The sequence below is a fragment of the Pocillopora verrucosa genome, chromosome 1 (genome assembly GCF_036669915.1).
Source record: "Pocillopora verrucosa isolate sample1 chromosome 1, ASM3666991v2, whole genome shotgun sequence".
Taxonomy (NCBI): Eukaryota; Metazoa; Cnidaria; class Anthozoa; order Scleractinia; family Pocilloporidae; genus Pocillopora; species Pocillopora verrucosa.
Window position 1 is genome coordinate 2157801 of NC_089312.1, and position 25000 is coordinate 2182800.

At 38.5% G+C, this 25000-nt stretch overlaps 2 protein-coding genes and 3 pseudogenes across 2 annotated transcripts in view; 3 read left to right on the forward strand and 2 right to left on the reverse strand.

The window, feature by feature from the left end:
- Positions 1–1204, forward strand: part of LOC136281647 (uncharacterized) — a 2369-nt gene extending 1165 nt beyond the window's left edge. Inside the window, exons 2-3 of the mRNA XM_066168319.1 lie at positions 1–10; positions 157–1204. The exon at positions 1–10 is cut by the window's left edge and continues 178 nt beyond it. Of these exons, the coding sequence (XP_066024416.1) occupies positions 1–10; positions 157–1070 (924 nt within the window). The 3' untranslated portion in view covers positions 1071–1204. The remainder of the gene's footprint in view (positions 11–156) is intronic.
- A 186-nt stretch (positions 1205–1390) lies between these two features.
- On the reverse strand, positions 1391–3836 carry LOC136281644 (uncharacterized). Its single transcript, XM_066168316.1, has 2 exons — positions 3675–3836; positions 1391–3533 (listed from the first exon to the last, which is right to left on the reverse strand). Exon 2 carries the CDS (start codon positions 3519–3521, stop codon positions 1824–1826), a length of 1698 nt encoding a protein of 565 aa, XP_066024413.1. The 5' UTR covers positions 3522–3533; positions 3675–3836; the 3' UTR covers positions 1391–1823.
- A 633-nt stretch (positions 3837–4469) lies between these two features.
- LOC131781544 (uncharacterized) overlaps positions 4470–25000 on the reverse strand; it is a 30800-nt pseudogene continuing 10269 nt past the window's right edge.
- On the forward strand, positions 6625–11020 carry LOC136282303 (uncharacterized; annotated as a pseudogene).
- On the forward strand, positions 11245–20588 carry LOC131781681 (uncharacterized; annotated as a pseudogene).

Below are 25000 nucleotides of genomic sequence, written 5' to 3' on the forward strand. Positions count from 1 at the left end.
CTAAATAAAGGTATGTTATTATGTTTAAAATTCTAAACAAAGTATTTACAGTATGTATACTGGATAGACATAAGTGTTATCTGGGGACATAAATAAGAAAGTTCTTATTAGCTTGTAACCTAGCAATTAATTTACTTTTATTTTGTGTTTTTCTAGAGACGACCAGACCTGCCATCGATAGTCGCCGAAAGTTATTCAATTCACATGAAGAGTTGAAGCCCCTGACTCCAAAAGGAAAGAGGAAGTCGTTTTATAATAATTTGAAGGACTTGTTGCCAGAATCGGCATTCATCAAATTAGCAACGGCTGAGTTTGAGGAACCGTGTTCAACTTCCGTTACAATAGAAATTAATACTGAAGTACCTGAATGTGTAATGCCTAAGTCATCAAAGAAAGACTTAAGTGCTGATGATATACATCTGATTGAACAAGGCACCATTGGTCAGTCTGAGAATGAGGCATGGCACGATTACAGAAAAGGCCGATTAACTGCCTCTAATTTCTATAGAGTGTACACAAAAGTTGAAACCCTTAAAACTAAGGGGGGTGATGCACAGGAACTAGTGGACACAATCCAGGGTAAAAGTAATGGACCGTCGGAACATTTACCTGCTCTAAAATATGGAAGAAACATGGAGAAAGTTGCTAAGGATAAGTATGTGAAACTGTTTCAGAGGGAGCACAAAGATGCAAAATTCAGAGAGTGTGGACTATTTATTGATGAATCTGACCAATTCATTGGAGCATCCCCTGATCTGCTTGTTGAATGTTCCTGTTGTGGATTAGGGGTGCTAGAAGTGAAGTGCCCTTATTCTATTGTTAATGATTTACCATCAGAAGACAATCTTTCCTACCTGGTAAAGATTAATGGCAAAATTGTCTTGAAAGAGAAGCATGCATATTTTGCACAGATACAGGGACAAATGGCTGTGACAAAGAGAACATGGTGTCACTTCCTGGTCTACACCCAAAAGGGTTATCATCTGGAGCTAATCAAGTTCAATAATGATTACTGGGAAAAGATAAAGCAAAACCTAATTTGGTTTTATAATAAGTATTTAAGTGAATGAATGCTCGTTAATTATAACTTGATACAAAACTTTATTTACATGGTGTAAACACTAAAAATACATTTGTACATTTTATATACAATTTAGAATTTTTACAATTTCATATCTGGAAAAACTGGTCTGACAGTTCTAAATTGAACTCAAATAGTCTCTGAATAGAACAGTAAAATTGTCTGTTGTGGAATCTGGAATGGATGAATCAAATCATGAAATTTTATACAAGTAATGCATTGACCACACTTCAGTATGATTGAAAATGTTACAGTTTGATATTGTTTGCAGTTATATATATAGTAATAATAAATAATATATTTATTTGTGTTCAGCGACACATGAGCTGTGAAATGAAGAAAAATATTTACAAATTATATCTAATGATTGTAATCACTCTACCAGAATAATTTTTCTCTTGTGAGGTCCTTGTGGTGCAAATAATATAACAGTTCTTATTCAGAGTGCACATACTTAATAGCTGAAGCATTAAATGGTACTAAATCATACTATTACTTAATTTTCTTGTTATGTACCATTATCAACACTATTTAGTATTATTTGGTACCATTTGTATGAAAGATTAAGTGATTGCACTCTATACTAGTTGCTAGTAAAGTAGAGCAGAGATTTTGAATAACATTTAACCTAAGAAAGAACTTAGACTAATACATATTGGTATCCTCTAAATTTATGAAGTTTATATTCTTTCATGGGTTAAATGCTGTCAATCTTTTTAGCTATTTGTACATTTCTTGTTAATCATTTTTTACCCAAGGGTCTATACAAGTTACATAAGGCTGCACAAATAAGTACAATGTTGTCTATACTGCCAAGCAGTGATATTGGTAGTTCATGCTTTATCAGTCTAAACGTCTTCAACCGTCTTATTGCTTGCTCAACAAAGATTCTAAGATTTGCAATTTCTTTTGTTTTAGCAACTTCAGCTTTAGTGAACTGCTCTTGTCCACGTTTACCAGGGGGGATGTGTAGTCTTGAGCTTCTGATTAAGAGGTCTTCAGCAATTGTGAATCCACGGTCTGCCATCACTTCATCGCCAGGTTCAATGATATCATAAAATGATGATTCTCTTGTCAGATGCACATCTGAAGTTCTCCCTCCCCATGCTTTGGATAAGAAATTGAAAAAACCATGTGGTGTTATTGATACCAACAGCTTAGCAGTGTTGTGATGCTTGTAGTCTGACCACGTAGCTGCTCTAAGGTTTGGGTCGCTTGGGGTTTCAATAAATATTTCTGTGCAATCAATGATGTGGCGTACATTAGAGTAGCCTGGCTTTTTAAACTTTGCGGGCAAAGTTGCTTTCACAACATCGATGGAGGGATTGTAAACCAAACATTTAAGTTCACTTGCTAGGATTTTCACCCAGGTAGTAACAACATTTGTTACATTTGTAGTTGAAATTCCAAACCTCTGTGCTAAGTCAGCATTTGTTGATCCAAGTCGAAGTTTCATTAAGGTCAAAAGAAACTCATCTTTTTCTGACAAAGCTCTTTTAGGGCCAAACTTATTTGGTGTTTTTTTGAAGTTTCTTCCTTTTTTAGTAGATTTTTTTGGGCCACTCCAGTAGTTTACTTTTTTAATGTTTCCCTTCACTACTTCAAACAACTTATTGAATACTCGTTTTGATGGTAGGCCGGTTAGTAGACGAACAGATGAATTTGTTTTCAAATCAGAATGTTCTAGTCCCTTACGCTGTCTGGCCTTGAGTTTTATCTTACATGCTTTGAGTTCACTTTCAAGTTCTTGGAGTTTTTCTTTGAGATCTTTGATCTCATTGAACTGCTTGAGTCTTTCCTGCAAGCATTTTTCTTTCATACAGAAGTCAGGATCTTCTAGGTTGTACCAGCCAAACGAATATGCATGATCGTGAGTGATATGGTCGGGTCGACCGGCAGTAGTACAATGTTCTTCTTCTGTTATAAACGAGGAACTACTTGGTTCTTGAATCACAGGAGCATCTTGACTATCATGTGCATTATCTTGAGTATCATCTTGAATATTATCTTGTGTGTTATCTTGAGTATTATCTTGAGTTCTTAAACGTTTCATTTCTTCTAGTAATGATGATCTATCAGTAGGCGGTTTACGGTTACGAGTAGACTTTGTCTCGTAGCCCATTTTGAGTACAGGATCAGGGTTTTCTTTCGTGGGTTTCCCATCAACAAAGTGCTCATTGCAGACTCTCGACGAATTATTAGGTTGCCAGACTTCTCCTTTCGGGCCTTTTCTCTTTAGAAGATGGATCCAGCGCTTTCTACCCTCATTGTTTTTGCGTTCAGTAGGGAACGGAAATAGCTTGAACGGCAGCGGACAGTCACATGGCGGAGTGCCGTGTAAACAATCGTGAACTTCGCATTGCTGTGAAGCCCATTTCTCAAGCTTTTTCCCACTGTTATGGCACCCAAATACTGCACAATTTCTGTGCCCAAAGACCATGTCATTAAACGGCTGCAAAGTAATAAAAATACGATGAGAATCTTTGACTTTTGACAGTTCTTGTATTCGCGAATGTCACTCGCGCGCAGGATTGAATCTACTACCATTAAAAGCTTAAAAACAGCTAAAACAAAGTTAAAATTTGTAACTTACCTTTTGAATATAATACCCACGAAGATTATTTTCCAGTTGATATCACTTACAAGAACAAAAAGACTGTATTATAGATAAAGACACGCTTCAAAGAACGCATTGAATACAGAGACACACGCCATATTGTCACGCTTGGTGCCCACTTTTTTTGTGAGACTATCCCAGAATGCATTGCGCGCGAATTACCTTCCGGAACTCTTGATGCACGTATTACATTTTGCAGTCAACTTTATACCGGCAGCATCTCTGACCGCGAAATTGTTTTACGGAGTGGATTTTTGTCCCAATCCTTTGAAGATGGTGACTCTGTTATGGCAGACAAGGGATTTCAGATACAAGACATCCTGCCCCTTGGTGTGGATCTGAATATCCCACCCTTTTTAGGCAGTGATGCTCAAATGTCTGCCGAAGATGTTGTTAGGACACAGCAGATTGCAAGTCTTCGGATACACGTCGAAAGGGCCATCAACAAGATAAAGAACTTCCGAATTTGGAATGGAGTTGTTCCTCTGAGTTTATTTAGTGTCGTTAACCAAATGTGGACTGTTTGTGCTTTCCTGTGCAACGCTCAGGATCCACTCATATCTAATATCACATGATCTGCTTATGTTTATTGTTTTACTAAGCCAATGTTGTTGTTTTCATTTATCTTTAGTTAAAATATTTTTCAAACCAGTTTTGTTTTTGTCTTTTTTTGTGTTTAAAACATGATATTTAGAAACATACAAAATCATAAATCAAACTGGTTTGAAAAATGCAAAACCAAAAATAAATATGAACCACAACAGTAAAATTGACTTGACGGCAGGGCTAGTTATAACACTTAAATGTCCTGCTAACCTAAAAGTTTAGCATTTGCACAATGTCTGAACAATAACAAAACACTATAGACCCATGATGTTACATGAAACACATAAATATAAACCTAAGGTGGGAATGGGGGGGTGCTCCATTAGGGCTTATGGTGGACATGCAGCCAGCCTGTGTATGGCTTTTAGGGATTGTTTTGGGTTAAGTTTCTTAAACAGGGGACCAAAATCAGCATTCTGTCTGAAAGTCTGCAGGGTGGGAAAGTTTCTCTTCTTAAACATGGTCAGATTTCGAGTGTCTGAGCCACACCTCTCAACCCAATGATACATGGAGTAGACGATGAAATCGCACCACTTTGCCCCGGTCACACCCATCAGCCCTTGCACTTGGACATAGTATTTATGGGTGCGTTTAAGTTTAGGCTTTCCATCGACTTCTTCCATGAAAAAGCTGCTATCAGAGCATGCATCCAGTGGGGTGACTAAGTACTTGGTTTCTGGGCACTTGACCTCAGAAAGACCAAATTGATCAGAGCATCCAGGATCAATAACCTTGCCATCTGGTGATGCACCCAAGTATGGGGCATCCATACTTATTACAAGTCCTGACTTAAAAACCTTCACTGACTTGTTAATAGAGGACATATATGTTTGGTATTGTTCTAAGGCAATTGGCTCATATTTAAGTCCATGATTAGTATATCTTGATGAAAAAGGCTTTGGATTTATAAGATTTTGTACTAAAGATTCATGGTTTCTTTTTTCTTTCTTTGTCCCGTATAAGACCAAAATTGGAGGCAGTAAATCGGAATTTCCTTTCCAACTTCCATTCAGGGCACTCTGATTGGCTGCGTGTTTTAATTTCAATGCCATTCAGTTTATCTTCATCAACTTGCAGATCCTTTAACAGTGATTTTTCTGCTTCTGAAAGATCAGCAGGTATCTCAAACTGTTCATTAGACTGACTTGATAGGGGAAATCTTGGATATGTCACAATATGCTCATCATGGTTGGCAGGGTTTGCCCTTGGGATAGACGTGATGTCACAAAACACTTTGAAATTATCTTCGGTCACTGCAAGTTGATAGCTAGCATACGAGCCTTGTGGACTTCTGCCAAATTTGGTTTCTACTAAGGGAATAGAATCAGCCTTTGGGGTCATAATCTGTGCTAGGGCCATATTTGGGTTCAATTCTTTCAAGGTTGCCAATAGTTTCTCTTCATCTGCCTTTTGCCCCCGTATATTATTCCTTGCCTCATATAGTGTACATCTGACACCAGGTTCTCGAGCTGATGATCTGGGCTGCTCCAGGTAGGTCTTTGCTACAAGCACCTCCATTGCTGGTTGTGGATTTATAGAGTCTCCTCTTCCCTTCCTATGCCACCTCTGTAAAAAGGAAGTACATGCTTGCTTTGGCTGCATGTCTTCTTCGTTTTCAAGTTCATGGACAGTTTTACATTCATATAATGAGAATTTGCAAATCTTCATCAAGAGTGCTAATAAATGGTTACAAAAACCAACCTTCCCAGCAACGCAGGAACATGTAGCATGTTTCACTTCCCCACTTAAAATGCACAATGCGACTTTCAAGTTGTGTGGGGCATCATTCTTCCGAAAACTGTGATAGCAGTGAGACCGGAAATAAAAGTAGTTGTCATCGCTTGCTGCGGAGATACCCTTCAAATATTCGTCATTCAGAAAAGTTGTCGCTTTCCGAATACTAGTTGGCACTGAATGGGCTTTACTTGTCGGATCAATTCTTTTTCCAGACTTTGAAATGTGGTCATTCATTTCGGCGCGGGTAAAAAAGGGCATCCGCCGTATGTCTGCAGACCAGCCATCTGATGGGAAACTCAAAGGATGCTGAGTTGCGGCAATTCCGGAGTTGTCATCTTTGTTTTTATCCAAGCGTTCCTTGCGCTTTGTATATACGGAGTCAGGATCCGGATCTACTATATTTTGATCACGACATTCTTTGATATATTCCTCAACCCTAAACAGAAGGGAAGATAAGATCGTTTTTAAACTTTGGTTACCGCAATTGCAATCAAGGCAAGCGAGGCGCGAAATCTCCGCGAATCGGTCGAAGTACGAGCATCCTACCTTTTCACTAATTGTGCTTTTGTTTTCAGTCCTTTCAATGTATCGCCCCTACATTTCAGCCAGAAACGAAGTTCTTCATTTTTTAGCGTGGCAGGCGATCTACCTCGAAGAGAAGCTTCAGGAATATCGTCTTCTGTGAGCGCACGTGAAGCAGCCATTCGTGACGATCAAAACACAGGGAAAAGCCGGCCTCACTGGCTGGCCTTACTAGCCTCGCTTCCACGCAACTAGCCCCGGGCCGCCCGAGAGGTCCGCCATATTTGTATTCGGTGTATACCCTGCATTTTATTGAAGCCAGTGTCCAAATAGTTTGAATTAGACCCTAGGTCTCTGCCATGGGATGAGTTAAAGAATACTTCAAGGACTGTTTTACCCCCAAATACGGATCCCAAATGAAGTTTTAGAGTTCAGACAGAGAGAGATCCAGCCTAACACAGTTGTGAATAATGAGCTAAACAAAATATGCCAAATTGACCATTACATGCTAAGTTTAAGGGCCAAAGCAAATATATGAAAGTCACGCTTAACAAAAGGCTCTATCGGATATTGCGTGACACCCGCTGTGACCCGACTGACTAAAGAATCTTTAGAGGATTTCGCTATCTCTCTTTCGTTTAAAGAACGTTATCATTCTGTTACCTCCAGATTCTAATGCTAAGAAGCTTAAAGAAAAATGGCAGAAAGAGACGTACTCAATCAAGGTACTTTATAATGAAATTGAAGCATGTCAGCTACAACAGGAGAACAGGGCTTTGCGTGGACAAAAGAGAAAGCTGGAAGCATCCCTCGCAGATGAATAGACGAAAAGGCTAAAGGTAGAAGAGTAACTCGAACAGGTACTTAAGAAGACAGAAAAAAAGGACAAAAAACTACAAAAAGAAATTTAAGATTCTAGCGCGTAAAATTGCAAAACTGCAGAGAGATGGAAAGAGAGGGCCGGACAAAACCGCATCAGTCACGTCTTCGACAACAGAAGAAGGAAAACTGTCAGGCGACACCATCCTTCCTCGGATTGTGTGATTTTATTGCCACAAAAGTAGAAGTTTTCAATGGCGAAACTCACCAGTACGAGACATTTTCCTTGATTGATCAAAACGAGCTTCCACTGAAAGGACAATGACTCAACAGAGCTGACAGATGAAAATTTGGATGACGGTAATATGTGGATCTATATTAAAGATAGATTTAACATTTCAAATGAGGCTTGGCATGAGTTGGCCACGAAAACAAAACAGATGCCAAACAATTATAAAATAGAGAAGAAATTAAAGGAACTGAATGCAAAATGGAATCTCCAACCCACACCTGGCCAGGCCGAGAGAGTCCAGTTAAGTTTTAGAGAAAGTTTAGAGGAACAAGAAATCAGGCTACAGGGAAAAGGATTTTTTAACATGAACACCAAAATCAAAGTTAAAATTAGTGGGGATGGGACTAACATTGGCAAAAGGCTCAAAATTGTTAATGTAACTTACACATATGAAACTCCTTGTTAACAAAAGGTTCTATCATATTTCCGACGGCCACGCCCATCAAAGCTCTCTTACAAAAAATGAAAATGTGGTAGTTTTGTGCTTACTGTGATTTTCATGAAAAATTTCACAACTGGTTACAACCAATTTATTAAACTTACATGTTTATTGCATCTTAATTGCACTTTTTTAGTTCGAAAAACATAAATTAACTCATGGTCCTTAGAAGTTCCTTTTATTGAGTCAAGTCAATTTTTAAGAAATCTGAGCGCGAAAATCAGACCTGCCTATGAAGACTGGGGAACAGCTTCTCACTGCATGCCGGGATAGACGTGTTACCGCCAGATTTGAAAACTGTAATAAATTCCCCGCGTTTTGGTATGCGATTTATAAATATTAATGAAAATTTTCTCACGGACCAATGGCCTTCAAGTTTTACCAATATATGTTTTTACTGCTGCTATTCATTTCCATTGAAAGAAGTGAATCGGCTGGGAACGATTCAGGAGAGCAGGGAAGCAGTTCATCGGGTGATTCTGTTCCTTCGTTCTCGTACGACATAAACAAGTAAGTATATAAAATAATATTATTACTTTAAATTTTAACACTGTAAAGGGTGCCGTCGGAAAAGGTAGTTGAGCTCGGAAAAGGAGTAAGTGACATCGAATACAAGCGCCGTAGCCGGCTCTAGAAGTAGGAAATATACTTCACGTAATGTCAACAATTTTAAAGTAAGATTGTGTTACGTTTTTTATGTTAGCGGCATTTAAAATAGATTTACCAGTGTTCCATTCTTTAGTTTCCTCATTTACACCATATCGAAGGAGAAAAAGAGTGATGACGGTGAAGGTAACGATTCCCCTATAGCATCTGTCGTGAAGAAAATTTTGGAAGATTCAGGAGCACATAATGTGGAAGTAAACAAACGCATTTTGAACGTTTTTAAGAAAAAGATATCAATCCTCCATACAGCGTTCAAGCGGGCAAGCAAATCAGGACCAAATTATAAATTAAAAGTGTTCTACAACGAAGTTGACGTTTTGAAATTAAAGGGTGATTGCGATCGGCTGAAAGGTGAGAAAAGAGCACTCCAGGAGCGCGTGACTTAGCAAGCAGCTAAACGGATTTGCCTTGAAGAGAAATTGAAAACTGCCCTGGAAAAGTCACAGAAGAAAGACGAAGAAAGCAAGAGACGATTTAAACGTTTGGCGAAAAAGGTTGCAGACATGTGCTTAGAAAAAAGGTCAAGAGGCCAAGCAAAGAAAAAATCTTTTCGGCAGTACACGCGACAGCATCAGGCACGTGTCAAAAAACAGTTGAAGGAACAATGTCACACAACCCTGTCATTCCTTGGTTTGTATTATTATGTTGCCACCAAGGTAGAAGTCTCCAGTGAGGACACTGGTAAGTTAGAGACTTTTAGTCTTCTTGAAGAAGGGGAACTTCCTTTTATTGATAATACAGAAAAGGAAATGACAGACAAAAAGTTGGATGACCTTAATATGTGGATGTATTTAAAAGACAAATTTAATACCTCCAATGAAGCCTGGTGTGAGTTTTCAGTCAAAGACATGCCAAAACTGTCCCAGATAACGAAACGGATAAACGAGTTAAACACTTCATGGAATTTGATTTGCACTCCAGGTGAAGCAGAAGGTGTTCAAGTGAAATTTGAAGACAGCCTTCGAAAACAGTTAACAAGACTAGACTTGAAAGAGAACACAATTAAAGTAAAACTCAGTGGGGATGGAACACAGATAGGAAAGAGGTTGAAAATAGTGAACTTTACTTACACTATATTAAATGAGAAAGATCTTGCCATGGGTGAAAAAAGGAATTACATTTTGGCAATAATTAAAACAACTGAAAGCTATGAAAATTTACAAGAGAGTCTCTCTGATCTCAGGAATGAGATGGAATTGCTTGAAACAATTACTGTAAATAATTGTAAATATAATATCGAGTATTTCCTTAGGGGGAGACTGGGAGTCTCTGACTTGCGTTTGTGGCCTGGGGGCTGCAAACTAAGACTATGCTTGCGTATGGTGTAAGTGCCCCAGGCTACAGAGGTGGGATTCAAATAAGTAATGGTCTATAACTGATCTTAGTCCAGGGCCACGAAACCTAGCACAAATAAGTCAGTGTACAAAATCAAAACAGTTCAATTGTAAAAATAATCCTTTGTTCCCATTTATTCCTCTTGGTCATGTAGTCATTGATACTTTACATCTGTTATTGCGAATTACTGACAATTTAATTGAACTTCTGATCAGACAATTAAGAAGACTAGATAGCATTGAGAAAAAGGTAACATTTACAGATAGATTTCCAAGAGATAAATATAAATATATGGCGGGTTATGAAATGCTCCTTGACAACCTGGGAGTTTCATTTCAGTGGCACATTGGGAAAGAAAGCAAGAAATTAGAGTACAAAGACCTGACTGGTCCTGAGAAGTTGAAACTGTTTTAATATACACAAATGTCAACAATTCTTCCTACATGTGAAAACAGTGCCCAAATTCAAAAGCTATGGGCTGATTTCATAGATATTAATGGTGATTTAAAGCTTGATTTTCATTCTAATGATGAAGTTATGCATTTCAAAGGCAAGATTGGGGATTAGTTAGGTACCTTCCTTGAGTTTTACCAAACTAAGGATGTCACCCCTTACATGCATGCCCTTTATGCCCATGTTCCAGAATTCCTTAATCTACACACAAACATCGCCCACTATACTCAGCAAGGTATGGAGAAATACAACGATAGGGCATCAAAGGTTTAATTTCGATCCACCAACCACCGGGGAATTGCTGCACTCAAACAATTATTTCTGAAGAAAAATAGAATACAGTACCTAGAGGCAGCTGGTCATTGGTCATTCGCGCATCCCATATATGGGTATCGTATGTCCGCGAGAGTCTGGATGCAAGTTAAAGCAAATGTCAACCCTTGTATGAAATGACTTTGATATGATCCAGTTTTTAAAAAATGTCTTGAACCAATTTATGACAGACTGAATGACCCTGCCCTCCTTGCTAGATGTTTGCCTGGTAAAACAAAGAATTTAAATGAATCCATAAATGCTTTGGTCTGGAATAAGTGCCCCAAGAGTAAATAGCATGGAAGGAAAAGAGTTCTAATGGCAACATGTTCTGCTAGTTTACACTTCAGTAGTGGTGCCTGGTCATGTTTAAGGCTGGACTGAAAGTGGGGGACCATACAAGGAAAGAATTTAAGAGGAGAGATTCTAACAGAGTGAAACAGGCTGAGGCAAGAGTGGACAAACAGTACAAGAACTATAGAATCATGAGGAGCAGAAGATTACATTTTTTCGGAATCAAATACGTTCGGTACGAAACCAACGTTGAAGATGTGAAGAAAGCAATCAGGCAAGACAAAGGGACGAAGAGCTGAGGTCCAACCGGGAAGGTGTGACATATGTGACGGGAGGCTTCAATGATCTTGGACTGAATAGTGGACCACCATAAAAGAGAAAAAAAAAAATGAACAGAGATAAAAACCATTCCCTGGTGACATTTATTGCTGTTTGATATAGTATTATGGTAAAATATCAAAGCAAATCAAGTAGTTGAGAGAATAGAAGTAATTTTTCATTGTTTTTTGCTTTTACGAATGTACGGGTATTTTCTGAAAAATGGCCATTTTTCCTGCTGCCAGTCCTGCCCCCTACTTTTTTGTCATTTAGATTTAAGGTATGTTAGTCAAACTTGGTTCAAGTGTTAAACATGTAGACTACAACAACTTAAAGGGACAAAATTTCACCACAGAAAATAGAAGCAAATGGCCATTTGGTTGCCATGAAAACAATATCCGCAGTAACCAAATTTTGCCCCATTCAGTTGTAGCCCCTTTTATGAACAGTTGATGAGCCAAACATAAGTTTATTTGACTGCATTTCCATTGGAAACAAAAGTGGGCAGTGTATTAAGTCTAACAATGATATTTTATTTTATAGGGTTAATAATTAACTTTCGAAATGCATGCTCTACAATTTAAGATCAATATTGAAGAAAACATAATCAGGTGCCTCTTTGGTGAAACTGTGAGCCATTTAGGTTTAGTATTGATTTTTTTTATGAAATTAAAAGTTTTGATCACAATCGTCCAAGTTTAGGACCAGAATGCCCCCTTAAAAATTGATTGTGAAGTAGCACTGAAGCAAATAAAATATTGCTGAAAAAAATATTAGGTTTGTCGGTGGGAGTAAAAGAATTAGATTCAAAATAACCGCAATAATCTTAGGCCTGAGGGTATAAGGCTGTCGAAAAAAAAGACAGCAGAGCACCTTGTCTGAAGAAGAATAAGAGAATGTTGAGAAAATCCTCTTCCTATTAGACAAATTTTGTGTGGGAGATGCATTTAATCCTGAAATTTCGACGATTACAAATGGTCTTCCACGGTCCTACTTGGTCAAGCAATGCCGTGACTTTACGCATTTCCGTAAAATCTAAACATTTTTCCACCTTCTCGGTTCTGATTACGTACTTTATTAAAATAATGACGGAATAAAATAACATCAATAATTGATAATTGATTCACCTTAGTCTCGTTCAATGAAAAATAATAACGGGCCTGAACAAGCAAACTGTGATAATATGACTTTTAAATATTCCAGATTTACACCGTTACAGGACCAGAAGGGATAGGAAAGCGTCAATTGGAATGGAAGACGATTTGCTTGATGCCCTTCACGCAATATTAGACACCTTCCCTCCCTCACTGAAACATTCATTTTTCTTTCAGAAAATAGAAATTTCTGTAAGGTGTGATTACACCCGTAGCGAAAACTACCATGCATTGGCAAGGTCCTCTTCATCGAGGAGGACGGTTTTCAGGTGCATTACTGGAAAGGTACTTACTCAGGAAAATGCAGTCCTCTGCATATTCCTCGACAGAAAACAACACCATGGAAGGGGAACCTTCCTAAAAGTGTTATAGTGTGTAGAGTGTAATAATGTCACATCTGTACAAGCGGCAAAGCTCCTCGCTCAACAACCCAACGTCGAAGAGTTATCACTGCAAGGTACTTGCCACATGGCTGCCATTTCAAATGTCTTGGCATCAAACCGGTAAACTCTGGGAAATCTGAGGTATATAATTTAATTTACTTGCTTCTATCCACCCTATTGGACAAGGGTTGGAAATGTTAGATGACAAGAAAGTGTCAAGATAAAACTACGCGCGAAAATTAAGAAAATACGTAACAATCGTTGATAGTCTTTACGCTCTCTTTAGACTATTAGAGCTCTTAAGTATGACATAACAGGATGGTGAACTACCCAGAAAGTACCCGCACAGCGAAAGAGGCATCTATAATTGCAAACTTGCTCTGCTGAGGCTCTGTCAGGGATCTAGAAATCAGAGGAACTCTACATACCTTGAATAAAGAATACCTTGATTCTTCACTGAAAGTACTACCAGTATGCGAGAATTTAAAGGTTTTCTCTATTTCGAATTGCAGCCTTATACTAAACTCAAAGGTTTACTTTAAATTTTTTTTATAACCTTGAGAAATTGTATCTATGGCAGTATCACCCACGCTTGTTTAAGAGTGCTTCGTCCACACTTAATCGAAAAGCAAGTGAATAAAGGTTTTCTCTATTTCGAATTGCAGTCTTGTACTAAACTCAGAGGTTTACTTTAAATTTTTTTTATAACCTTGAGAAATTGTATCTATGACAGTATCACCCAAGCTTGTTTAAGAGTGCTTCGTCCACACTTAATCGAAAAGCAAGTGAAATCTTGCGGGGAACGTTTCCTAAGAAAGTTGAAAAGGATGTCTAGAGAAAGGAGGAAGAGTTGTTTGAGAATGTTAAGTACAAAATTGAGTACTTCCTAGGGGGTGACTGGAAATTCCTGAATTGCATTTGTGGCGTAGGTGCTACAAACCAAGATTACGCTTGCGTTTGGTGCAAATATCCAAGGGAAGAAAGGTATAATGTAACAAAAACCCAGTCTCTCATTGAGAGGCACTATGGGGCAAGGACATGTGAGGAAATTGCTCACCATTCAAGAGCAAAGAAATAAAACTGTAAATCATGCCCACTCTTTGATTTTATTCCAATGGATCATGTAATCATTGACACCCTACACTTATTCCTGAGGATTTCTGACAATTTATTTGAGCTCCTCATCAGGGAAATGAAAAGGCAGGATACTATTGATAAGGTGAAAATGTTTCCCAGTGGCTTCAACAGCGAAAAATATAAACACATGGCTGGTTATGAACATTTTTCTTAGGTAGACAGGAATTTCATTTGAATGGAGAGAGGAACCAAACATGGAAATTATTGGGATCTGAAACTTGACTTCCCTACAGATGAGCCAACTACAGCCCTTACAGCAAAAAAACAAAATCAAGGTTTCGACAATTCCTCTCACTGTATCAAGCAAAAGATGCGTTGCGATAAACAACCTTTCTTGAATATCCCTCTTAATCATTTAGTGGTAGATGAGCTTTACCTAATGCTGCATGCAACAGATAACAACGAAATGCTGACGGGAAAGCTAGTGGCAAACACGACTGGACAAGTCTCTTAAGAAAAGACAAGGGGATCCTTTAGGCTGACCGGTCATACTATGCAAGTCAATTCCTAGCACATAAAATGTTTCTTCCTTTCTTTTCAACAGAAGCCATATTATGGACATTTGGGACTTTGCAAGGCAGCATTTATACTGTTTGCTCTTTGATTTCTAATAAAATCGCCCTCACAACGGATGTATGGCACTTTGCAGGGCAACATTTATACTATGCAAGTCAATTCCTAGCTGATGCAATGTTTCTTCCTTTCTTTCCAACAGAACCCATGTTATGGATATATGGGACTTTGCAAGGCATCATTTATACTGTTTGCACTTTGCTTTCCGATAAAATCGTCCTCACTACGGATATATGGGAATTTGCAGGGCAGCACCTATACTATGCAAGTCAATTCTTAAAAGATGCAAAGTTAGTTCCTTTCTTTCCAACAGGTGCACCGTTACAATGGATATATGGGACTTTGCAAGACAGCAGTTATACTGTTAGCTGTTTGCTTTCCAATAAAAACCGCCATCACAACGGATATATGGGAATTTGCAGGGCAGCACCTATACTATGCAAGTCAATTCCTATCAGATGAAATGTTTCTTCCTTTCTTTCCAACAGGAGCAACATTACAATAGATATATGGGACTTTGCATGGCAGCATTTATACTATTTGCTTTCCAATAAAATCACTATCACTACGGATGTTTGGGATTTTGCAGGGCAGCATGTATACTAGGCTAGTCAATTCCTAGCAAATGCACTGTTTCTTCCTTTCTTTCCAACATAAGCAACGTTACAATGGATATATGGGACTTTGCAAGGCAGCATTTATACTGTTTGCTTTTTCCTTTCCCATAAAATCGCACTCACTACGGATATATGGGACTTTGCAGGGCAGCACCTATACTATGCAAGTCAATCCCTTGCAGAAGCAATATTTTTTCTTTGCTTTCCAACAAAAGCACCATCACAATAGAAATTTGGACTTTGCCAGACAACATATATTCTATGGCAAGTCAATTCCCTGCAGGTATAATGTTTCTTCTGCTTACAGGTCCTTTCCTCGCTTTCCACAACCAGCAATCTTTCTGTCGTCAACAGTCGGTTTATATCCGTTAAAATGCGCCTAACTAACAAAATCGTAGAAAAATGGAGTATCGTCATTGAAGAAAATTTTCGATGTGGACGAATCAAGAAGAAAGCTGGCAATGAAAATCAATATAGAATTTAGCAATGACAGGAGCAAGGATGTCAATCCGTTCCTACATGAATGGTAGGTCAGGATTTGAAAGATTGGATGCTTCATCTTATCAAAAGAACTCTTTGTTGAAAACAGACACCAATCGTTTCACTTTCAAATGTCAATAAATCTTTCATACTTGGACTTGCATGACTAAAAATTATTTTCCATTCTATAAAAAAAGACGAAGAAATAGTTGGCATTGTAAAGAGAAAGAGATGATAAATGATGAGATAATGGGTAGTTGTCGTCAATGGGGTCACGTTTACAATATTTAATTTTTTAATTTCTGCATTACATAAATATATTTTCAATATTTTTTCCTATTAATTTCAAGGCGTAAGTTTAATTTATTTTTATTGGCTAATAGTAATTATAAAACACTTGCGGTTTAATTCCGATTTTTCCCAAATAAAATTAATCTATGGCAGTTGCTAGTTGAACAAACTAAGTTGTATGCAGAACAGAAAAGGGGCTGTGAAGAACGACCTGTCTGACATCCGGTCACAATGGATGAAATGAAGGCTTCTGTCAGCCTGTGTCTAAAATAGGGTGAAGTCACCAAACCAAACCTTAGTTCTTATTAGAGCACAGATCCGCTCTTAGCTCTCCATTTTCCCCTAGCATAATGCGCAGGGATCGATTCCTCCAGATTGTGCGACACTTGCACTTTGCACACAACACCCAGGCATCCTGGGCTGACTCAGCTGATTACATTTAATTATAAAACCTTCAGCCATTCCTGTGTCAACTACATGCGCAGAGATTTACAAGGTTTCGTTGAAAGTTTTATTTGTTTTAATGGTCAGTAACGATTATAAAACATTTTCAGTTCAATTCAGATTTATCTGAAGTAAAATTAATCTTAATTACTATTATTTCCAAGAAGTTGGAGTCAAACCGTAATACTAATGAGCAAGGACCAATGACCAATGCCCCAATGAGCAAGGACCATCGATATGATGTGTGCAATCTTAAGTACTAGTCTCTTAGAAAGGTGCATTGCTTTCAATGCTGGAAAGAAAACATAAGGCACTGAACTTGTAAATAGCTGGTTCAAATTACAACCTCGATCGTTTCGTTGTTTAAATTTCTGTTTACTTGCTCAGGAGCGAAACCCAAGAAAGAAGCCAATCCCGTATTTGTAAGGAGTTCGTGAGGCAACTGCAAACGCGTATACCTTCAAGATATGAGTGAATGCTACTGTTGCAAAAAGTTAGAGGTATGCAAACAGTTTATGAACGGTGACACTGTTTACAGACTTTTCTGATGCAGCTGAGATCACATGTCAGCGATCATCCCGAGTCGAAGATGAAGCTGTTTAAGCATCACTTTGTACAATGTTTTTCATATTGATGCCAACGCCCTCCTTTGAAAGGACAGCACAATCGCAAATGCCTATCGATACAAGGAATTTTGAAGAACATTTGTGCTAAGCCAGTTCCTTACTGGCGTATGTACTTTTTACTCCACCTACATAAATCCACATCCATTCAGCGAGACGTTTAAGTAAAAAAAAAGAGGGCAAGAGATTGATTCATTGTTGCCATCAGGCCCACTTACATAATCATCTCCAATAAAATTTTCAACTCCATCTACATCCTCATTTTTCATCCTCAATAGTGAAATGAATGCTTCGTCATTTTATTAACTTCTTTTCATTTTTTTACCCTTCATCTTTTTACCCTTAAATTAGGGAACAACAATTCCACGTCAAGACGGATGGCTTCGCTGCACAGAAATATTTACTCAGTCCTATGAAATAGTTTTATGTTCTGTTGGTTGAACACGATGACTTCTGCATCCTCAACACTGACAGATTTTCACTTTTAGTTGAATTCCTTTTAAATTTAATTTATCCTCAAATGGCGATCATTACTGTGAGATCAAACTTCAATGTAGAATATTTCCAAAAAGATTACTAAATAATAATTTTAAAAATATATAAATTTGAATTAAACTGCCACCTAAAAAAGTAGGAAGCAATCGTATGGTAGGCGATACCGTTTATATCTGTTTTGGAGTAAGTTGTATCGCTTCCAGCAACTGATTCCATTCCTCTACAAGTATTATTCTGTATAAAGTTTCATTAATTATAATACAGTGGTTGCTTTCCAACAAGAGAAAAATTACCCTTGACATTTAGTTGATGAGGAAAACATTAAAGATTTATCACAAACAGAAACACTGACTGATGAAGACATGGATGAGATGAATTTACTTCTCTACACTAGAGAAAGATTAAATGTCTCCAATGAAGCTTATCATGAACTTTCAATGATATGCAAGGATCTACCTCGATCATAGAAAGTCCAGGAGAGGATAAAAGCTATAAATAGGAAATAGAACCCATCAAGTACCCCACGTGATACATGTGGGATTCAACAAAGTATTAAAGAAAGATTAGAAATAAGGTTGCAAGCTCTCCTTAAAACATTCCTTCAAATTCTGCCTTGAAACAAAATCATAAAATTCAAGTAGAACTGTCAAGAGAAGGTAGATCAGTAGCACAGTTCACGTGCACAAACACAGAGAAGCAAACATAAACATTGGCGGTCAATCAGCAAGGGCATTTAACGCAGGGCTGAGGTGCTAAAGGGAGATGAACCCAGCTGGCTGTTCACCAAAAGAAAGCCCAGAATTGATTCAGTAAAGGAAGAAGTTAAGCAGACCATCTGTCAGTTCTGGACATATGAAGCAAGTAGGCCTACTGGTGACAAAAAAGATACTGTGCGCAAGCGTACTGGCCCTAAGCAATACCTGGAGCATGCAGAACATGTGTTGGAGCAAACACAAAGTGAGGCATATTTCAACTTCCGTGCTCAACATCCAGAGGTTGTAATTTCGCAGCGCAAATTTGAACAGTTGAAGCCTTACTATGTGAAAGGAGCGAGAGAAAGAGACAGACGGTCCTGTCTATGCCGGAAGCACGAGGAAGCAAGGCTGGTCTTCAATGAATGTGTCAAGTTTAGAAAGAACGTGTTAAAAGAAGCCGCTCATGCTGACAGTCCACCAGTACCATCATCACTCACAGAAGCTGTGGAGCCGACACTGTGTCCAAAGCCTGAAGGGAGTGAGTTTCACAAGTACTGTTGCATTAGCAGAACATGTGACCATTGTGGAACATATCTTTTCAGGCTTTTACCAGAAGAAAGCTCGGAGAATGGCTCAGTCAAGTGGAAGCGCTTTGAGTGTGTGGCATCTGGAAAAGTGACATCATCTGGGGAACAGCAGAAGAAGATCGCCCTTGTGCAGAAGGAAACTTCACCAAAAGAGCTTTTCCTGTATTTCATTGAGTTGCTAGACACCTATCCCCATCACCAGTTCATGGCCATCTGGCAAAGAAAGCAGCTTGATGATCTACTGGAAAATCTTCCCCTTGGTCATGTTGTCTGTGTCCATGATTACTCAGAGAGCTATGCCTGCAGGGGACAAAACGAAATACAATCCCAGTATTTCGATGTCAACAAAGCTAGCCGTCACATCACTGTAATGTTCTGCCATGCCACCATGGAAGCTGATGGGAAGGAGAGCACTGCAGAGGAGCCAGTAGTAATCAAGGAACATGTGTTTGTTATCAGTGATGATCCAGTGCAGGATTTTGACTTAGTACATCATGCACAGTCACTCATTGCAAAATACCTAACTGAAGATCTTAAGGTAAAAGTAGAGAAAATGCACGAGTTCACTCACGGTTGTGCAGCTCAGTATAAGTCAAGGCACTGCATTGGGGACCTTTCCTGCTGTGTTGCAGATTTTGGCTTTCCAATCCAGCGCAATTACTTTGAAACATCACACGCAAAAGGTGAGCAGGACGCTGCAGGCTTTCATGTGAAGCAACAAGCCTCGCTTGCTGTGATACGTGGAAGAGCTGACATCACCAATGCCAAGCAGCTCTGTGACCACCTTACTGCAAACTTCTCTTTGCCTGCACAGTCTTCCTTCCCTTCCCGTTCCACTGCAGTGAGCCTGAAGAGGAGACTGTTCTTTTATGTTCCAGCAGAAGGAGAAGAAGCTGTTTCTCGTCATCGAGAAGGCCGCCGTTTCAACACCATCAAGGGCATCAGGAAGTTGCACTCTGTGGCCACTTCTCCTCAGCAACTAAAGGTTCATGTCAGGCAGCGCTCTTGCTATTGCGGTGAATGCCTCTACGAAAACTATCCTGACTGTAAGAATAAGGAATATGTGGATGACTTTAGAGAAGTTAAGTTAGAGAGGGAGGCATCCGCTGCAGTTACACGTTCGCAGGCTGATCAAACACCGGAGGCACAGCCAGTCCACCTTCATGTTGCTGACCTCGTGAGCAAGGACAGCATCATTGCCATTGCTGCAGAAGAAGATGACTCTTATGATTATTACTTGTTGAAGGTTACAACTGATGGTGTTGTTGTTTTAACCAGGGATGAAACAGATGACTATGGCTCTCTTTTTCAAGCAGGAAATGCAGTTGTCAAGGGCAATTTTTTCCTGAGGCACAACTTGATTGATATGACTTTCAAACTTGACGTCAGGAAGACTGCAATTGTTTATCCCGGTGCGGTTCGTTATGTCTGCTCAGAACTTAAAAAGAAAGGAAGGAGACGTAACGAGGTTTACCAGGTTCCAATGGACGTTCATGAAGATATCATCGCCTCATTGTAAAGGGGTTTTGCCACAATTCTGTGAACTACTAGATAAAGTAAATCCTGCCTTTACAGCTAGGGACTGTAATCTCTTATGGCCTTAGCTGAACGATATTTTTAAAAATATTACAATCTGTTTGATGTGGAAACTTCCTTATTACACCTGCACTGAAAGTCAAACAAACTATGAAATATGTTATGTTAAATTTTGACTGTCAAAAGATGTACAACTTCGTTTAATTTAAATGTTAAAAATGGACTTATATGAGGTTATTACCCATCCAGAATGAATCTATCTGTGTACTTACATGTGTTTTATTTACAAAAAGGTGATTATGACGAAAAAACATTGAAAGAGATCATGCAAATGAAAATGGGTGGGGTCGCAATGCATCATGGGTAATATAGAAATTGCTGGAAATTAACCGAAATGTCCCAAAATAAAGCAATAAGTGAAAGAACTGTAATATATTCTCTAAATAAAGAGTTTCAAAAGGTTTTTGATTCCTTTATAAATATTTTGTATTTTTCTTGAATGTTACGATATTGTTCATATGTACTGTGCTACTGATCGTACCAATATTGGCAAAAGGCTGCATGTCATCAATGTGACCTTTACTATTCTTGATGAGGGTACAAAGGCTATGTCAGCTGATGAGAATCATTTGGTTCCTGTAATAAAAGAGGCTGAGAACTATGATAAACTGGAAAAGGCTCTGGCAGATATCAGAAGAGATGTTTATTTACATCTCATCTAAATGTTGAAAATAGATTTCTACTTTTTATTTTAACATTTTTAGCAGTTGTAAGTAGCCCCTTAATTTTAACTTTTAATCTTGTAATTATAGTCTTTTTTAAATTGAACTTTTGGCTAGGCGTCTACAATAAGTTGAGGGTTTTAATCCTCGACAACTTTTAACCTTTGATACCATAATAAAGTTGTTGATTAATTATCTTCATTTTTAGTTGGTGCAATATCTTTGATCGTGATTGCTGAGGACATTGAAAGTCAATGACATTATAATAATGACACCAATTCAATTGATATTCGGTGGAAATGAACACTTTAATTTTTTTTGCTAGATGAGTGCAAGAAATTGTCCTTGGCTCAAAAGAACGAAGGAGCTGCCAAGAAATGGCATGACATAACATCTGAAGAAAAGGATGAGTTCAAAGACAAATGCAGAAAGTTTAAAGGCCCCAGATGTTTTGGAGCTTAGTGAGGTTCATAAATCTAAGTTGATATCAGTTCACAGGAAAAATCTTCTAAATGAAGTTAAGGTTTTAATCACTTTATGAAATAATCTCCAGCCAAAGTCCAATTATGTGACATAAACTATGCAAATTGGAATAATAATAAACTTTATTTAAAGTGGATGAATAATTCTAATTATAACTATGCTCTGTTATACCCCCTTTATATGTCCACTAGCACTGACACTGGTTTTTCTCATGTGTCAGTGAAGGAATTGAAAGATGAATTTAAAAAGAGAAAAGCGAAAGGATTTAGCAACATAAACAAAACTGAACTTATCAAACAACGGCAGGAAATTTCTAAATAAGAAAATATGGACTCCCACAAAGAGGAAACAATTTAAAAACTCTCCTATACATTAAAAAAGTTATCATTCATTACACTGAGCCTTTCATTCCCAAGAGTAACCAAAATCAAACCTTAAAAAAAAGTTAAACATTGCTTTTTCTTTCAGAAAATAGGCATTTCGGTAAGGTGTCATTACACCCGTCACGAAAACTACCATGCATTGGCAAGGTCATCTTCATCGAGGAGGATGGTTTTCAGGTGCATTACTGGAAAGGTACTTACTCAGGAAAATGCAGTCCTCAGCATATTCCTCGACAGAAAACAACACCATGGAAGGGGAACCTTCCTAAGAGTGTTATAGTGTGTAGAGTGTAATAATGTCACATCTGTACAAGCGGCAAAGCTCCTCGCTCAACAACCCAATGTCGAAGAGTTATCACTGCTAGGTACTTGCCACATGGCTTCCATTTCAAATGTCTTGGCATCAAACCGGCAAAACTCTGAGGTATATAATTTAATTTACTTGCGTCTATCAACCCTATTAGACAAGGGTTGGAAATTTTAGATAAAGTGGATTTTCAGTTGCGCTGTAAACATCTTTTCCTCTTTGTGAAGTGCTCAAAGTGACTTGACCAAGTCCTGTGAAAAATACAATTGGATGGACATTCATTTCAATTCGTACTTCAGGGTCATCCCTCCAACCAGGCCATGGCTTTCGTTAGATAGCTCGATACAACTGACCGTGAAAAATATTTTTCCTTTCTTCGATTGATCCTCCATTGGGAAGAAAAATCTTTTCCAATCGAACAAAAGGAAAGTAATCCCTCTCGCAGTAATAGTTGCGCCACTCATCGAATTCCTCGCTGAAAACCACCAAGTGAATTTTTATCTGTTTACGCTCCTCATTCATGTCTACAAAATTAACTTCATCCAAAGTTTTGTTTATCTTTCGTCGTTTTGCCACTCTACCAACATTCGCAGGGCCAATCTAACAGAAATCATCCACAAACCGTTTCGGCGCACACGACATTTGCTTTGGTCAGTCCGCCATGTTGAAACACAGCGCAAGCGCACTGATAGTGTACAAAATGTAACAATCACCGTAAGCAAAAGTCCTCTTTTGCGGGCTTTGAGTTTGATATGGAGAGATCCAGCCTAACAAAGGGGTGAATAAAAAGCTAAATAAAATGTGCCAAATTGATCCACCACATACCAACTTTCAGGGGGCCAAAGTGAATTCAGTTGAAACTGTGTGCAAAAGAGCACATCTCTGATTTTCTCACGCAAGACAGTGACTTTGACCCTATTACTGATAAAATCAAAATCAATGGTGACGGTGCAAGAATGACCCGAAATTCAAATTTTACTTTATTTTCATTTTCTATGTTGCAAACAGGAGTCAGTTAAGTCTGCTAAAGGAAATAGAACTCTTGGTTTAGTCAATGGGTCTGAGAGTTATCACACATTACACGAGTCATTTCAGAGTTTGTTCAAGGAAGTAATCTACGTAATTACCACAGGTAAAATTTACTGTGGATGGCCAGGAGGTTAAAAACCGAATTCTATCTTGGCGGTGATTTCTAATTTATCTTGCCGATGCCTGGACTCATTCAATAACCCATGTTATGGATATATGGGACTTTGCAAGGCAGCATTTACACTGTTTACTCTTTCCTTTCCGATAAAATCGCCCTCACTACGGATATATGGGAATTTGCAGGGCAGCACCTATACTATGCAAGTCAATTCCTAGCAGATGAAATGTTTCTTCCTTTCTTTCCAACAGGAGCAACGTCACAATAGATATATGGGACTTTGCAAGGCGGCATTTATACTATCTGCTTTCCAATAAAATCGCTATCACTACGGATGTTTGGGATTTTGCAGGGCAGCATGTATACTATGCAAGTCAATTCCCAGCAAATGCAATGTTTCTTCCTTTCTTTCCAACATAAGCAATGTCACAATGGATATATGGGACTTTGCAAGGCAGCATTTATACTGTTTGCTCTTTTGCTTTCCAATAAAATCGCCCTCACTACGGATGTATGGCACTTTGCAGGGCAACACTTATACTATGCAAGTCAATTCCTAGCTGATGCAATGTTTCTTCCTTTCTTTCCAACAGAAGCGATGTTATGGATATATGGGACTTTGCAAGGCAAAATTTATACTGTTTGCTCTTTGCTTTCCAATAAAATCACCCTCACTACGGATATATGGGACTTTGCTGGGCAGCACCTATACTATGCAAGTCAATCCCCAGCAAACCGCAATACTACTGCCCCAATTAGCAAGGACCATCGATATGATGTGTGCAATCTTAAGTACTAGTCTCTTAGAAAGGTGCATTGTTTTTTTAATGCTGGAAAGAAAGCTTTAGGCACTGAACTTGTAAATTGCTGGTTAGTTTCAGCCTACAACCCCGATCGTTTCGTTGTTTAAATTTCTGTTTACTTGGTTAAGAGAAAGAAGCCAATCCCATATTTTTAAGGAGTTCGTGAGGCAACTGCAAACGCGTATACCTTCAAGATATGAGTGAATGCTACTGTTGCAACAAGTTAGAGGCATGCAAACAGTCTATGAACGGTGACACTGTGTTTACAGACTTTTCTCGTGCAGCTGAAATCACATGTGTCAGCGATCACCCCGAGTCCAAGATCAAGTTGTTTAAGCATCTCTTTGTACAATATTTTTCATTTAGATGACAACGTCCTCCTTTAAAAGGACAGCACAATCGCAAATGCCTATTGATACAAGGAATTTTGAAGAACATTTGTGCTAAGCCAGTTCCATACTGGCGTATGTACTTTTTACTCCACCTACATAAGTCTACATCCATTCAGTAAAACGTTCAAGTCAATTTACGATGACAGGAGATTGATTCATAGTGGCCATCAGGCCCACTTACATAAACATCTCCAATACCATTTTCAAGTCCATGTACAAAATCCTCATTTTCCTTGCAAAGCCACTTTATCATCCTC